General features: G+C 36.2%; 1 protein-coding gene across 1 annotated transcript; it reads right to left on the bottom strand.

The window, feature by feature from the left end:
- Nucleotides 1-9,095: 9,095 nt before the first annotated feature.
- LOC127647985 (phospholipase A2-like) lies at nucleotides 9,096-14,910 on the bottom strand. Its single transcript, XM_052132536.1, has 4 exons — nucleotides 14,670-14,910; nucleotides 13,404-13,572; nucleotides 11,238-11,344; nucleotides 9,096-9,945 (listed from the first exon to the last, which is right to left on the bottom strand). Exons 1-4 carry the CDS (start codon nucleotides 14,704-14,706, stop codon nucleotides 9,797-9,799), a joined length of 462 nt encoding a protein of 153 aa, XP_051988496.1. The 5' UTR covers nucleotides 14,707-14,910; the 3' UTR covers nucleotides 9,096-9,796.
- Between the last annotated feature and the right edge of the window lie 2,626 nt (nucleotides 14,911-17,536).

Here is a 17,536-nt window from a genome sequence, read left to right as displayed (position 1 = left end):
ACCTCTTGAGAAGGGGTGGGCTATAGTACACACTAGGGTGAACTTACAGATTTTACCACATGAGCATCATTTCACATTTTTTAATAAACTTGTATCAACAGTCCCCACACACAAAGACAAAAAGATAAACAATCTGAGAAAAAGTTACTTGTTAAAGAAAAAGCGACAGCAAAAGGCATTTCTTGTGCTTGTGTAATCACTGTCTCTCTCTCCCTTCTCCCTTGGGTAAAGTTCCAGGCTTATAAACCAAAAGATAAATGGATATATGATGTGTGATAGGCGTAATAGATTTAGCACATTGTGGCATTTTTAAAACATGTAATTTTCTCAAAGCAATATAGTTTATGTCAACCAAATTGAAAATAGAACTTTTAGCAGAATAACTGAATATCTTGCATATACTTGGACAAATTAAAGAGTCCAATGGGAAATAAACTTTTGAGTTGAGAATGTAATTACTGTTACTGTTCAAAAATGACTGTAAACACAGCCAAATCAGCAGTATGGCTCACAATAGGCCTGTAACACATCTGTTCTCTATAGCTCAGTATGAGGCAGTATTTCAGAAAGCAATAGACGTAATTTATGTATATGGCTTTCTTTATAAAATGCATTTAATAAACAAGAAGAAACAGTGCTTCGCACTATTGTGACCGTTAATGTGTTTTACAGTGCTGGTAAATGCTGATAGGTATATCTGAAATGTCAAGACATAGACTACCCATGCAGTAATTCTTCTGCTGTCACTTGTGGACCAACTGGTTTGAAGAGGCACCATCCGTGCACTGTAAATGGGTCTCACAGGTCTCAGCATGGTAAAATATATAGAACATTCTCACGTGACAAGCTGTCCTTGCGCAACGCAAGAGGAATATGTTCACCGTTTCTTTTCCTATGGTTATATTTAGAAACCATCTCAAAGTTTGAACAGAAAACAGGGTGTGTGCCACGAGTGAGCGTCACAGTCATGCATGTTTAGATGGCTTATCTGAATCTGAGATGGATCATTGTGCCGGTTGAGCCTTTCAATTTCACTTTGATGAAACTTTGCTACAATATTGCTCGCAGGGATAATATCTCAGGGTTTTTTATCTTCTCTTTAGATATTCTGAAAACAGAATGTTGTCTTTCACTGCTTTCCAGTATAACAGTATAATAATATTGACAAAGTTAATAAACATTCATAATACAAATATTTTAGTGACTTATAGTTATAATAATATAAATAATATAGTATTGTTTGGTAAAGCATTATTAAGCAGCAAATTACCTGTTACATAAATTGTTAAGTAGGGCCTTATTTTAAATATGCATTACACTGAATAGTTTGCTGTAGATGATTTGCCTTTATAAAGCAGATTATTTGCCATCATCTTTTCAAGATTGTATTAAGACTACTCTGCAAATCAGCTTTGTCAATCACACAGATGACAGTTAGATGTCAGAGAGTCACCTCTGAAAGTTTTAACACAAAGATTCATAGTGAGCAATCGCCTGCTCCAACATGTGGAGCAATTGGACTTTAGAGTAAAGGTTCAGAATGGATTTTGGCACTAAGAAGTGGCATAAAATCAGTGTATATATCAGACTGTTTGGTAGTTAATGAGAGACACAGAATAACGTTATCATATTGATAAATCCATTTTCACTTCTGCGGTTTTGTTAGCTTGTTTTTTGGCCACTGTTCTGCTTAATAAAATATACAATAGCTTGATAAAAAATTAAAATTTTTCACCAGACATGCTATTAAAGTTCCCTTGCCATCTGTTCCACATTTAAAAAAATTATAGACTTGACAATACAAGTTTTGTTGTTTTGATTTGCCTGTGGGCTTAGTATGCCTTTGCAAGCGGTAATTGATCACACTCTTTAGCTACACTATCTTTTTGGTTATCGAGAGTCCATCAAACACTGATTAAATGGACCCGTGATACTGCAAACTTGCTACAACTTCATATTTAACCACAATAAATAAAGTAATAAAAGTAAAAAGACGTTTTTATCCACAATAGAACATGTACAGTGTTGGGTGAAATCTGATTGTAAAGTAATTAGTTACTGTAATCTAATGACGTTTTACTCAAAAAGTAGTGCAACACATTATATTTTGAATTCTTATAATTAGAGCTACTGACTTGTTACTTTTAAGTACATTATTTAGTTTATATATTTCCAAAATAGTATTATTTATGTAGGATTAAAAAAATAAGTTATGTTCAATTATGTTCGTCTCTTTGCGTTTCTGTGATAGCTGATGGGGGTACACCCCTCATTAAGTCATTTTAAGGGAGACGTGTGGTTTGACTTGTGTTGTGTGTGACAGTGTGAGTAAATATAGACATTATTTTGAATTCTATGAGCAAAAACTAAAACTTTTCTGTGAAAACTGTTTTAGAAACCATCAAAAAATTAATCAAATTTCTAACTAATTTACTTTTACGTTCAAGTAATTAGTAAAGCAATCTGATATTGCTACAGTATATATATGATGTAAATATAATTTATAGTGAATTACTTTTTTGAGTGGGTAAGGTGATTTTTTTTTATTTATTAGCAAAGAAATATTGACTTTAAAGGGATACTTCACACAAGAATGAAAATTCTGTCATGGTTTACGCACCCACTTGTTGTTCCAAACCTGTATAACTTTTGTTGAATGCAAAATGCAGAACAGGGCCTGCAGGTATGATGTGTACAGCAGATAGCAAATAGTATAACATAACAGTTATGTAGTATAAGTATTGTGACGGAACTTAAATACAACGCTGGCAGCGGGACATGTTGTCCCGTAATGGTGACTAATCTCTCCTGTCTTTAAATGCAGAGTGAGGCTCTAGAGAGTGAGACCATTCTCTTCCCCATGCATTCTTCATGACGCTTGCTTTCCGCCTGCCCAATGCAGAGATGCTGAAGAAAGCTGCCTCCACGCGCCCTACCTAAAACAAACTAAGTTATAGTTACATGGCTATGATGCTAATCTCACAAAACATTTGTAAATATTGGAGACGGCATCTTACAAATGTGAGTTGAATGCTTCAACATCACCCCAAGCTGTGTGAATATTTACATTGTTTGAGAAACAAGTACTGAACAGAGTTTGGCTAATGCGCTAAAGCTAGCGGCAACACATTGCATGTGATAAACGTCACTTTCGTCAGCTGTTAAATGGTAAATGCTTCTGTGTAGTAAAAAAATGTTAAGTGTTGCATTTGGGAGGATACTACACTTTGAAAATGTATACATTACATGGCTGAGTGCAAAGCATATATAGTGCATCAATTGGGCCACAGCTATTCGCAGCACTATGTAGAATAGGCACAAAACGCAAAACTCATTGTGCAAAATGTAGTTATGATAAAATGATTCTCTGAGACCACGTTGAGCACATTTTAAGTAAACATTTTCAATTACTGAAAAAAAGACATTCAGGCAGGTTTAAATGATATGACCCTACAAAAATATTTCTGAATAAAGTGGTAAAAATGGCAGCCAGACTGCGCTCTTTATCACTAAATATTTCATAAAGAAGCAAATGTCAAAAACCTTACAAGTAAACTTATCAAGCGTAAACTTATCAACAGAGAGGTGTTTTTTGTTCCATTGAGAGATTAAAGAGTGTAAGGAACACTGAGGAAAATGCTGACTGGCTCTATTGATGAAGAATGCCTTGCCAGACTCAGATTTTATGATCCATGCATCCTATTGCTGTGGGGGTATTACTGCGTGGCGAACCATTAGTCTGCATTCTTTGATCTGTAATGCTCCTGTTGTGTGGGAGAGGAGTGTAGCCATGCTGTCATGAGTCATGGGGTCAGAGAGAAGCAAGAGAGAGACATTAGACTGAGCTGTAACAAGCCTACATGTCATTCTCGAGCAGTTCATCTCTTAACTCAAACCACATGCTGCCCCCTCACAGCCAAACCGAATGAATGAATGAATGAATGTATATTCTAAATAAGAGCTGAGTCCAGCTACATGCATTAAGGTGGCTGGCAGTCATCTGATATTCATTTGCTAACGTGTTTGTCTCATCGTTGCCATTTTTCTTGTCTGTGTTCGCAATGAGGAGCTCTTGGAAGTCTTCGGCTTTTAAGGGAATCTCGCAGTCCCAAGTGTAGAGCTTCATGATGATATACTTCCTGTGTGCTCTTGAGGCTGCTGTGTCTTGGGCCAAAGGGAAGTGAGAAAGGAAGCCAGTGCACATAGCTTTTATTTCTGAGTCACATCCTCAGTGTTTCAGCCCACCGTTCATAGTGATGGACAAGATATGCATCAATTATAAGACAGTTTGTGCAACATCTGTAAAGACAGCTGGCAGTTATGGATCAGTTGTACAGTTTCCCTATCGATCATTTAAATGCTTATATTGTATGTCTAGGGCAGGGAAGACTTGAATTTCACACACTTTTTGGACTGAAAATAATGAGACAGGTTAAGACTTGAGCCAATGCTCTTAGAGAAACATCCAGTTGTTTCAGAAAAGATTCACTGTGTGGTACAAGTCCAGACATCGCTCTCATCAGTCAAATCAAATGCATTTATCAATCATAGATCCATGCCATCCATCCATCCATCTATCTATCTGTCTGTCTGTCTGTCTGCCTGTCTGTAGTTATTTTTTACAGAAAGACCAAATACAAGGGTGAAGCTGTCATTTATTTGGGATTACCTTTTTGATACCTGCCAAATATAGTGTTTGCATTTGTAATTATAGGGGTTTAAATGCTGGTTTAGCTAACTTTAAAGAGATTTGGGTATTGTTACACCAAATCACAGAAATGTCTGGGTTACTAGTCAGTGCTTACTTTGGTTGCACCACCTGTTCTTAAAGGGCACCTATTATGCCCCTTTTCACAAGATGTAATTTAAAACTTTGGTGTCCCCAGAATGTGTCTGTGAAGTTTCAGCTCAAAATCCCCTTCAGATCATTTATTATACCATGTTGAAAATGCCAATTTTTGGGTGGGAATCTTTAATTGTCTTTAAATGCAAATGAGCTGGTGCTCCCCAGCCTGTATCCAGAATAGGGCGGACATCTCTGCTTCGGATAACTAGACATCATAAGCAATATGACTGACAGCAAAAATAGTGGTGTTCAGCCCTATATGTTTGAGCCGGACAAACATGTTCGCCGGCAGTGTCCGTCAACAGTCCCGGGCAGGGCCTTTACAAAGTGATGTCACTTTGTACAGAATCTGCGAACGGCTTGTTCTGAGACAGTGCTCATGATTAATGGGGATTTAAAAAAAAGCACTTGGTGAATTTTATCATTATAGGGTGGTTGTGTAAACACACTGCCAACACACATTTATGTTCAAACACCCTTTAAGGCAAGACTTAGCTAGAAGGTCGTAAGCTCTCTCCATAAATTAATGCATAGTCGCATAATATGACATTTACCTGTATTGATCCAATAAACAGCCTTCAAATTGTTTTTTTATTCCATCAGTTACTTCTGGTCGGAGGCTTCCATAAATATTTTGTTTATACATAGGGTTACGTTCTACCTAGGTTTAATGGTGCAACGGTCAAATATTTAGTAGTGTGTAAATTGTGACTTAGTGTCCATTAAAGCCACAACTAGATTAAGTTGTAATGTATGTATAGCTGGGGCAACCGGCCCCAGGTCATTAAACCTTGAGAGTAATTATATGGCTTGCTGTTATGAAGGTGATAATCTAGGCAGGTTACACATGGGAACGAAATAATATAGTGCTTACTGAAGAGAAGCAATTATATCTCATATCCTCACCCCTGGTGAAACAGTGCTAATGTTATAAGGTTTTATTAACTGTTCTTTTTTTTTTTAAGACAGCCAGTAAGTTTGTCACCATTCATGTTAAGTATACTGTATATGTTTCTGAATATAGAATTTATATTCTTTCATGTGTTTGAAGACATTATAACTGATTAAATCTTTATTTATTGTGTCCACTAGATTCCAGCATATTGGGAAGAAGCAACGGAGACCTTCCTGTTCGCTTTTCCCAACAGCTGCTTGTTGGAGAAGATTAGAGGCAGCTAAAGGAGCCAATTTTTTTTTACTTTGTTTTCCACTTATTTGTCAATTGACTCCAGGTGTTATCAGGGTTTAATGCACAATTTTACCCAGAATTCATGTTTACATGTATGCAAGCCTAATTTACTTTTCATTATGAATAGAATATAACAATTTATAGTTTAATTTTCACCAGTTTAAATGCTAATTCTTGATATCAGCAATGGAATTACTACAAGTGAAATTTGTAATTTTTTACTCTAATAAAAACAGTAATTCTTGATATAAAAATTATGTCATTACTTGTTGAAATACCCATTCTTGATATCAAAAATGCTATGTAATAAAAACTAAAGCTAGTAAAAAACACAAATATTGATATTGACTGTAACTGCATTTTCAATGGCAGAATTTCACTATGATCTGTCAGTCACGCCTTCAAGAGTGCCTTTACAGATATCTATAAGTAATTTCAAATTCCAAATATACGTATCAGCCATGTGCGTTTTCTAGTAAAAATTGTTATTTTTGAAATCAATAATTACATTGTAACTAGTGATATTCATTTTTGATATCAACAATGGAATTACAACTAGTAAAGATACTATTTTTAAATACTGTAAATTAATTTTTAACATGTTAAGCTCAGAATTTCAGATATGTGGAAATGGATTTCAGAAATTACTGCAGTGAAGAGTTGTTAAAGATATCTTAATATTGTAACTTATTACTAGTTATAATAACATACACTGATCTGCCACAATGCTAAAACCCCCAGTCTAATATTGTGTAAGTCCCTCTCGTGCCACCAAAACAGCACCAACCCGCATTTCAGAATAGCATTCTGAGATAATATACTTCTCACCACAATTATACAGAGCAGTTATCTGAGTTAGAGTAGACATTGTCTGTTCAAACCAGTCTGGCCATTCTCTGTTGACCTCTCTCATCAACAAGGCGTTTCCGTCCACAGAACTGCCCCTCACTGGATGTTTTTTGTTTTTGGCACCATAGCTTTACAAGTGAAAACAAGTCAAGGTATTGAGACTTTATATTGTGATTAACATGTGACAGATACCCCTTTCGTATGTTTTAAAATTTGAATAGTCTAGTGATTCTTAACTGGTTTTGCTTCAGGACCCAGATTTTACATTGGTGACCCAAAACACCAGACCTACCAAAATCCTATATCATAAAAATAGAAACAGAAATGTCTTTTGTCAAACATTTAAATGTATTTATAACATGGTTTTTGAGGATGAGGCCATTTCATGCAACCTGAATGAATTTGCTGCAAAGAAAATTTGATTGGACACACTGCCAACGACAAAAGATTTGGGAAGTGTTTTCACCTACTTTTTAAAAACTTAATAAGTCTATTTATTTAGTTATGCTAACTATGCATACTAATATGGTTAATTGCATTTTATTATTTGCATTTATATTTGCATTTTCCCTGCTATTCACAGCCTGCAGAACAGACATGCAACACTGTGACAGGGTGGAGGGCATGGACGGGTCGTGATTATACACACCCATATCAGGCTAATTAAGCCTCAGAGAGGGATAAAGGGACCGGGTGTGTATAATCAAGACCCGGCCCCGCCCTCCACCCTGTCACAAACAAATGTTTGGTTCAGTTGAGAACCACTGGTCTATACCAAATTCCTCTACATATTTTTAGATTACACAAGGATGGAACCTACAGCTCTTTGTCCATTTCCAGTTACCAGATGGACTTCATGGCAATAGATAAAGAAAAACCCTATATGCAAGGAACTTAAAAACTCATACAAGTAAGGGCATTGTCTACCGATGGTCACATACAATTTCAGGATGCTCTCTGAGGAAGTAAACAATCAGACATGAAATTAAGACCCCCCTTCCATGTGACTGCAGAGGCATATGACTTCCATAACTTCATCGCTCATTAACCACTCATGGCAGGACACAATTGAGTGAGTGTTTGTGGAACTTGCCCCAGATATTTAGGTCCCAATCACTAGCTCTGGCTGTTGGGCTGGCCGATCTTGTCGTGTTTCATACAGCTTCATCAGCCTGCCCGACAACAGGCTGTGAGGAACTTCACATGAGAGTCACATGTAAGGAGTGAACTATGGAATACAAAGGCCATTCATGTCTATTTAAATCCCCAAACAAGCACAGCACAAAGCAAAAGACTGATTAGCATGATTTACCATGCCAGGGTTATTAAATTACCACATCTACACATGAACCTACTTTTATGGCTGTGTGTCGACTGAGCAATATCTGTGTCATAAAGAAGCACTGGGTATTATTTGTTTATTGATGGTTGCATACAGCCAGAAAAATATGTGACTGTGGTGACATTTTTTCATAATGACATTACGTGGTTCATTAAACATACTGCGGCATGTCCGAGGTAAAATTTCTACTGTGTGGCACTAAAAGCGTTTTTAAGGATAATGGTATTTTGAGTTTTTAATTGCCAAAACCTACCTCCCTTCCCTAAACCTTAAAGGTTAGTTCACCCCAAAATGAAAATTCTCTCATCTTTTACTCACCCTCATGATATCCCAGATGTGTTTGACTTTCTTTCTTCTGCAGAACACAAAGGAATATTTTTTAGAAACATATCTCAGCTCTCTAGATCCATACAATGCAAGTGAATGGTGGTTAGACATTTGTAGCTCCAAAAATGACAAAGTAATCCATAAAACTCCAGTGGGATGTGTGTAAACTAATCTGTGTGTGAATGGCACTAACCAACATTTCTGTAAATAACTTATTGTAGACGAAAGCGGAGTGTGTTATAACAAAATAAGCATGCTTTATATTAGATTAGCTTATAATTTTATAAAAGCACTTAAATGAATTATTTTATTTTATATATATATATATATATATATATATATATATATATATATATATATATACAGTATATATTATTTGAGCTGAAAAGTGAATGCGAATAATCCTTTAAGACAGGTGGAATATAAATGTCTTGTGTGTGTGTCTTTTCGTGAAATACAGTATTTGAAACTGGGGCTAGTTGTCACTTTTTACTCAAGTGAATATTTCTCCTGGTAGGTTCATTTCTGAAATTCTGTATAGGCACATACTTTAAAGGGGGGCACTTTAAATCTATGCCTGCATTACAATTTTATCGTAAAACTATGAAGCACATAACGATTCATGGAACATAAAACATGGAAAAGGTAAGGTGCAAAAATATCAACCATTGTTTTAGCCAACAAAAATTATAATTGATATACTGTAAAAATGTATTAGATATAAAACATACATGTGACAACTTCAACAGTGTGACAGTTACAGATACATTTCATAATAAAGTATACATGCAGTATACTGTAACATATCCCATACAGTTACTTTCATGAACAATATCTCTGTCATAAGAGCACATTTGAAAATGCCTGCATAATAATAGTGGAATTACTTGCCTTAATGGAAGTGTGGTTTGTTTATGTTTGCTTGTTTTCTCAAGAGCTCTAATAAAAATATGATTGTACTCATACAATACTTAGTTGGATAGAATTCACACTTTGGAAGCTTGTGATTAATACCACATCTGAAATTAAGCCAAATCAAAAGGATGAGGCCTCTAATATGAACAAATAGTGATTCATTTATACATATTTTAGCAACAGGTCAACTATGCAAATGTAAAATACAAAAGGAAATGGAAATCTTTGTAACAATATAAAGGTCAATAATCAACATATACTGTAATTTACATCAGATATTCAACTTTTGAGATTTTCTAAAAGATCTTTCAAATATACCGTACTGAAATTAGTAAATATTGCAGGTTGGATGTACACATCCACAGAGGAAATCTGGCCACAGAGCATATTTTCTGTTGAATGGGGCTTTTCTTAGGCATCTGGCTGCTTCCCTGTCACATCGGCAGAGGATTTTCGCACATCTGTCATTAAGGGAGTCTGTGTGGAAGACATGGTAAAAATGAAGATGGTTGGCAGTGTAAAATTAGCAGTTTGCATAGTGAAGGAAACCATATTTACCATGCATTAAAACAATACTTTTACGGTCTCCTCTTAAACGATATACTGTAAATCTCATGAGTGTTGCCTAGCATGTTATTCTGTTTATCGTGGAAAAGAGGGCTTAAAATATCTTGTGGTTTGGTTAAGAACACTGTTGCTAGCCTTAACTTTGCTATGTGTTATAATCAGTGATGGGAAGTAACAGAATACATGTAACAGGATTACATATTTAAAATACAAAATATAAGTAACTGTATTCCACTACAGTTACAATTTAAATAATTGGTATTTATAATAGTTACATTCAAAAAGTATTTTGATTACTTTGCATTTTATTGTAATTTGTTTCATTTAATATTTAGTCCTTTCAGATGGAAAAAATTTATACATATAAATGATGCGATCTAAAGTGCATTTGAACAGCGGTGAAACACTTTCTTATGATGTGATACATTCATACGAGCAGACACAGAAGTACGTTTGAAGTTTGGAGCAAAAGAAATAGAAATAATCCTTGTGTAAATTGTCAGCTATACGCTAAACTAAAATACTATTTCTAGCCATTTTACATGCACAATCAGGCACAATCATATTTATTTATTTATCAAGAAAATTAATGTTGGATCATAATTTCTTTTTTTTTAGTAAGATGTTTGATATTAGGGCAAAAATATTATTCTTGATAATAATTTTTTTATTGTTTTCCTGTAAAAATATATAAAAATCCTTAAAACGTGATCAATTAGATTAATCTTGTTTTAGAATCAACACTGCATAAGATATTTAGGTTTTTCAGAGAATTAATTTTTAACATGTGTATTTTGTCTGTACTGAAGAGTTTTTATAGTCAAAACAAGTGAAAAAAAAAATCTACCAGTGCTGAAGAAGTAATCCAAAGTATTTAGAATACGTAACTGACTTTCAGTAATCTAACAAAATATATTACAAATTACATTTTACTGCATGTATTCTGTAATCTGTTGTGGAATACATGTCAAAAGTAGCCCTCACAACCCTGGTTATAATACACACCTTGTATACCTGCTACTTCCTGAAACTGAGGGAAAACACCAATCAAAACATTCATAGTCACAGATTTTTAGGAGAGTTTCCTCTCCTAAATTTGTTTGAATTTTTATATCATACTTATAGCCCAGTTTGTTATAATGCAAATAATTTAGTCTAAAAGAGTATAAAACTGCTGGTTAAATATTTTAATAACAGCATACCACAGTCAGCCACCTCATCGTCACATGTCCACTGATACTGCAGTGTCTTTGTTTGACAGCCTGCAAATTCTGCATCCCCATAACAGCAGTCATGCTTGTGACAGCACCTGGATTAAAGTAGGAGAAATACTGACTCCCAATCGTGGGGTACATATACTCAAAAGATTTTTATTTGTATTTATATTGAATTATGTTATTTTTTTCTCCCAATTCTCAATGCACTCTATGTCCTCATGGTGGTGTAGTGACTCGCCTCAATCCGGGTGGCAGAGGACAAATCTCAGTTGCCTCTGTGTCTGAGACTGTCAATCCATGCATCTTATCACATGGCTTGTTGAGCGCATTACCGTGGAGACAGTGAATGTGGAGGCTTCACTCCCCAGCATCCACACACATCTCACCACGCATGTCATCTTGGACATACAGTTCAAAATAAATAATTTTCAGTTGCAGATGCCATTGTAGAAATTCACTTTTCTCAATCAGCCATGATTAATTTAATCCAAGAGTGAAAGTGTCCAATAACAAGACGGATTGTGATTAAGCAAGTAATATTCAGCTGGTCATGTGATTCTAAAATGGCTGCCCCCATGAGGGTGCCCCTGCCCCATGTAGAATAAAACAGCTTTTTAAGGTTACTTATATGACTAGAGTCCTCATCTCACGTGTGTTCATAATTTTATACATTTCAAAATTATTATTAATTTCTTTAGGTGTACAACAGTTTTAATTGGGAAAAAATTACTCAGTGCACATTTAAGAAAACTAAATAATATGAATGTTTTGTCCATTTGTGTAGATGATGGCAGAACATAAGTTAATATAATGTATATACAAAGACACCGGCCAAAGCTTGATTTATTAGAGCCTTGCTCTTAACTCATCTCACTCACTTCTACACAACAAAACAATGCTCTTTCCTATTTTCATTGCGTCAATAAACTAAAATCAAACAGAATTATAAAATAACAAATTCTATATTTCTTATGTTGCTTCAGTTTGACAGGAAGCTACACTTGGTGTGTCTGTTTTTCAACCACAGTATTGATAGTTTTAGTTTAAAAGTAAATCATTCTAATAATGGCCATTTTAATAATAATCGTGATTGATATAATATGAGTTAGAAAGGGACCAGTGTTGGGTGTACTTTGATTAAAAAGTAATTGGTTACTGTAATCTAATTTTTAGGCAAAAAAGTAGTGTAACACATTACATTTTAAATTCTAGTAGTCAGATTACAGAAATGACTTTCAATCTAGTTAATTACTTTGAAGTTTATTTGTACATTACTTGGGTTACACATTTCTAAAATAGTATTATGTACTTATTAGATTTGAAACTAATATAATGTTTATAAAAATAATTTTCATATATACATTTGATTTTGTTTCCAATACAGCTGAAGGGCATACACCCCTAATGAGTCATTGTAAAAAAAAACGTCTGATACTGATTGGCTGACTTGTGTGGCACAAAGGACATGGTGGAAATATAGATATTATTTTGAATTTGTTGAGCAAAACAAACAAACAAAGTATTTTAGAAAGTAACTTAAATGTAAAGTAATTCGTAATGTGATTTATTGTTTAATGAAGTAATCAGTAAAGTGATCTGATTAGAATTTATATTAGTAATTAGCTATTTGTAGTGAATTCCATTTTTGAGTAACTTTCTAACACATTTCTAGTTTAGTGTCGATGAAGTATACCCAAAGACAGAACATGTTGGGGAAATCGGGAATAGATGACCTGGAGATCATTTTTAATGAAACATCACAATCTTCCACAGTAGTGTATGATTACGGTAAGATTAATTTGAGCAATTCCTCAGTTGTATATTTTGTTGTAATTTCAGCAGATTTGTTTATTGTTCTTTATCTCACTCCACCTATGTCCATATATGATCTATAGATCTCTCTCACTGAGACTAGCAAGATGTGTCTCTGCATCCTTAATTGAGGTTAAGAAATGGTTTAAGGGAAATTGTTATTTTGCATGTGGGATGATTGGGTGTATGCCTTTTCCAGATGTCAAGGGAACGCCACAGAAAATAACACAGTCTGACCAAGATGGAGTAGATTTCAGTGGGTAAATGCAATCACATCAACAACTTCTCTTTGTTGCTACAATTATACATAATCACAAAGAGACCATGGTGGTGCCTTACCAGTCTGCTCTGTCCCTGGGCCACCCTTGACCCCCAAGGCCACAGTAACATCCGTACATCAAATATGCTAAAGCTGATCTTCCAGTGCTGCACTTAATAACTCCAGCAAGTTCAAGCAAACCCCTTTTACTCCGTAAAGACCTCTGTGACTGCAGTGAAGCCATACTAACTTGAAAGAGTAAAACACTGAATTTAGCCCAATGCAGGTATTTACAATAATGTAACAAGATTATAACAGCCCCAAATCCCATTTACATTTATTCATTTAGCAGATGCTTTTATCCCAAACAATTTACAAATGAGGAATGTTACACCACTTTTAACATATCGTACTGCATTCTTAACACACAATGCCACATTCTAACATAAAATGCTTTTTATTTATGGTAAATTTTATGTAAATGAACTGTCTGTAGACTTAGGTCTTGGCAAAGTGAAATATATGAACTTGTCCAACATGTTCCCAAGGAAAGAATTTGGCAATTTTCCACCAATGCAGTGTCAGATTCCACTGATGAAGTGTAAGATTCCAGATTGGTGGAGTGACTTTCGTTATGGGTCTAAACCGACAGTGAATGGCTCTTCGTAAGTTTATTTGTTACATGGTCAACCCAAAATTCTGATGGTTTAAATGACACAAAGATTTTTTGATTAGGCTGTGTAGCCATAAAGCACTACATTGATTTTACAAAATAAGGGAAACAAGAAAAAGAGGGAAGCTTTAACTAGGTCTCACTGTACCTTTAAGAAGTTTCAAGAATTTATAAAAAAAAATTTAATGAACTATTTAAAGACTCCTTGGATAAACAAATATGTTACATACATACATGTACAGTATACATACAGTTTATTCCAATTCTGGAAATTTCAGAGGAGTTCCCTACTGGTTAAATGCAATTTTACCACACACTACAGTGTGAAATATTAAAACCAATAAATCAAAACAATTACAATCAAAAAAATATTGTAGCCTCTTTTAAGATTCATAAATTTCAATTTCATAACAAAATTCCATCAGTTGAATTGTGTAATTTTTAATCAAATAAAATTAATAAAACTTAAAGTATTTAGGTTTATTTTATTATGTTAAAGATTACTTGATTCATTTTGAATAAATCTTCAAGTATTTTTTTATTGTTTAAATTAGGCTAAATGTGCCCAGAGCCCACCACAAATGCCTAATCTTTATTAGGAATCTGCTAAATAAATAAATGTAAGAAACAAGAATGAAAGTGAATTGTTAAAATGAGAAGTGGGCTGACTCACCTGTGAAAAGCAGGAATGTCGGATACAGCGTAGTCATTGTGCTCAAAGCGGTTATAGTCGAGTCTCTACTTACTCTCGGATAGACACTTTCTTAGTGCTGGGCTTTTTTTAGACAGCTTGACTCATGAGTAATCTCAAGGCATCACTCCTTATTCGAGCCTACTGTAATCCTCATGCTATCTAACTCCTAAGGGTTGCTTTTTCCTCTGGGTAAGAATGAAGGGAAGTTTAAAGGGAGGGAATGTTGGATACTGTATCCCCAGTGATGACTAGTTGGGTGTTCAGGTCAGGACCGCCCTAAGAGAAGGTGGTTGAATTCTCCGCACAATCAGCTTGAGCTGTGCAACTCTGCCAGCTGGGAAGTCTTAAACATGCCACCACGAACTGAGCTGTTCACTCGGTCTGTTTGTAGAAGAAGTAGCCAATTAATTAATTAATTCAAAGATGTTTCTTAGGGTGTTTCAGTGGTTATAACTGGAACAATTTGTTAAAATCTGCACTGTATCATACTGTATGTAGTGCTTTGCATATTGTATACTTTGTTTATAATTTGTTTGTTTATTGCACATTTCCATACATTAAAGGGATAGTTCACCCACAAATTAAATTTGATTACATTTACGTAATCCATACAACTCCAGTGGTTAAATCCATGTCTTCTGAAGTGATATGATAGGTGCAGTTGAGATAAAAAGATCAATATTTCAGTCCTTTTTTTTTTTTTTATAAATCTCCACTTTCAAACAGCCCACCTAAGCACCAGCCGAGTTTGTAATAGCATTCCAACATAAAAACATCGGTAGTATGCAATTCTGAATTCAGCCACCAAAGTATTTTTAGCAAGTCAGTTCAATCAGCAGCCATTTTTGGAACACTCTCGTGCAGCTATTTTTCTATATAAGTGTAAAGGAATCCATGGAAAGGAGGAGGCGAGAACTAACATAAATATTAGTTTAATGATAAACTTAAAAGACAACATAAACACACACATGACGGACATGTCCTTTAATGACCGGGTGTGTAGGATCATCTCCGATACGCCGCAGCTTGTTCCTCGGCCACTCCTCCACCCTCTATTGGACGACAGCCGCGCCTCTCCGGCCGGATCAGAGGCAGACCTCCAGCCCCTGGCGGACGGAACACGCCGCCTCGTTCTCGGGGAACAGAAGGGCTCTCCCTCGCCCCTGGCAGCGGTTCTCCCGCTCCAGGCGGTCAGCAGTGAGCCCCTCCCCTCTCGCGGTCGGCGGTCTTAAACCCCGCCGCGTTTCAGCAGCTGGTAGGGAACTCCTCCGCCCCTGGCAGCGGCCCTGACCGCTCCAGGCGGTCGGTTAGGAGCCCCTTCTCCCCTCGCGGTTGGCGGCCATCGTCCCCCGGCAGATGGCCGCGGCTGCTCTGTTTGGGTGGACGGTAGTGGCGAGAACTCTACTACGGCGTATCCCTCCTCCTTCCCGGGCTTCGGCACCAGTATAACGTGATCAGTGGAAAGGAGGAGGCGAGAACCGGCTTTTCAATATCCATCCATCCATCCATCGTCAACCGCTTATCCTGTGTACAGGGTCGTGGGGGGCTGGAGCCTATCCCAGCTAACATTGGGCGAAAGGCGGGGGACACCCTGGACAGGTCGCCAGTCCATCGCAGGGCTTTTCAATATAAATAGTTTAATATAAAACTTAAAAGACAACATAAAAACACACATGACGGACATGTCTGTTAACAATCTCTCTCTCCCGCACGATCCTCTGCAGTCGACCTTTATCCCTCACGGAGGCTTAATTAGCCTGACAGGAGATGTCTGTATCTAAAGGTGTTTGGCTCTTTCGGAACTTCCTTTTCTACATCCGTTGGACGTTCCAATTTCTCGTATTCATTTTAATACAATTGGCCCGTCTCTGCTAAATCCAAATGTACCTACCTTGTTGCTTCGCTGACCTATCAGTCAGTGACTTAGTAGACAGCGTTTGCTTATGAAGGTACCTCTGGAAACTGGTTTCGGACAGGTTTCCGAGGCAGCGCTGTCACATTGTTGCTAGGATACCAGCATTCATTCATTCAGTCCAACCGAACCGCAACGGACTATTAATCTAGAATAAATTCAAGAGAGTTTTGGCAATTACTAAGCATATATTTAATAACTACAATATTACTTTCTCGCTAGAAATGGAATCAAAACATGGAATAGGTGAGAAAAAAACCTTATATTTATACACAAATTTGGCTCAATTGCCTTTTCTGCCACCATTTTCTTTATTCAGCTCAACCACTGTGGATCCGCACTCACAGGATTGTGGGATTTCATAGGCAGCAACGGAAATATCTATGCTGCTTCAATCAGATGAATGTATCTCAGTAGACGGGATGTGACTTGAAAATTGGATGTGGACGTGCCTTGGTCTTTCCTACCTCCGCATACAGCCTCTGGAGGTAGCATTAGTAGTCTCTGGCCACCCTCTTATCTCTTAAGAATTATTCTTCTTTTGTTTTTTGCCAATTTACATTCTTCGTGCATATCACCAGCTACTGGGCAGGGAGGATAATTTATAGTAAAAAAATGGCTTAAATATTTATCTGTTTCTCACCCACACCTATCATATAACTTCAGAAGAAATTGATTTAACCGAGTCTTATTGGATTACTTTTGTGCTGCCTTCATGTGCTTTTTGGAGCTCAAAGTTTTGGTCACCATTTATTCATGCATTGTATGGCTGAAATATTTTTTTTTTTTAAATGTTGTGTTCCGCAGAAGCAAGACAGTCACACACATCTGGGATGGTAACTGATGAGAGAATTTTAATTTTGGGGTGAACTATCCCCACTATCAATGGTGGCACCATTTTTAATTGTTGGCAGGAACTGTGAGGGATATACTT

Source organism: Xyrauchen texanus, chromosome 8 (genome assembly GCF_025860055.1).
Source record: "Xyrauchen texanus isolate HMW12.3.18 chromosome 8, RBS_HiC_50CHRs, whole genome shotgun sequence".
Taxonomy (NCBI): domain Eukaryota; kingdom Metazoa; phylum Chordata; class Actinopteri; order Cypriniformes; family Catostomidae; genus Xyrauchen; species Xyrauchen texanus.
This window is presented reverse-complemented; position numbering and strand designations above follow the sequence as displayed.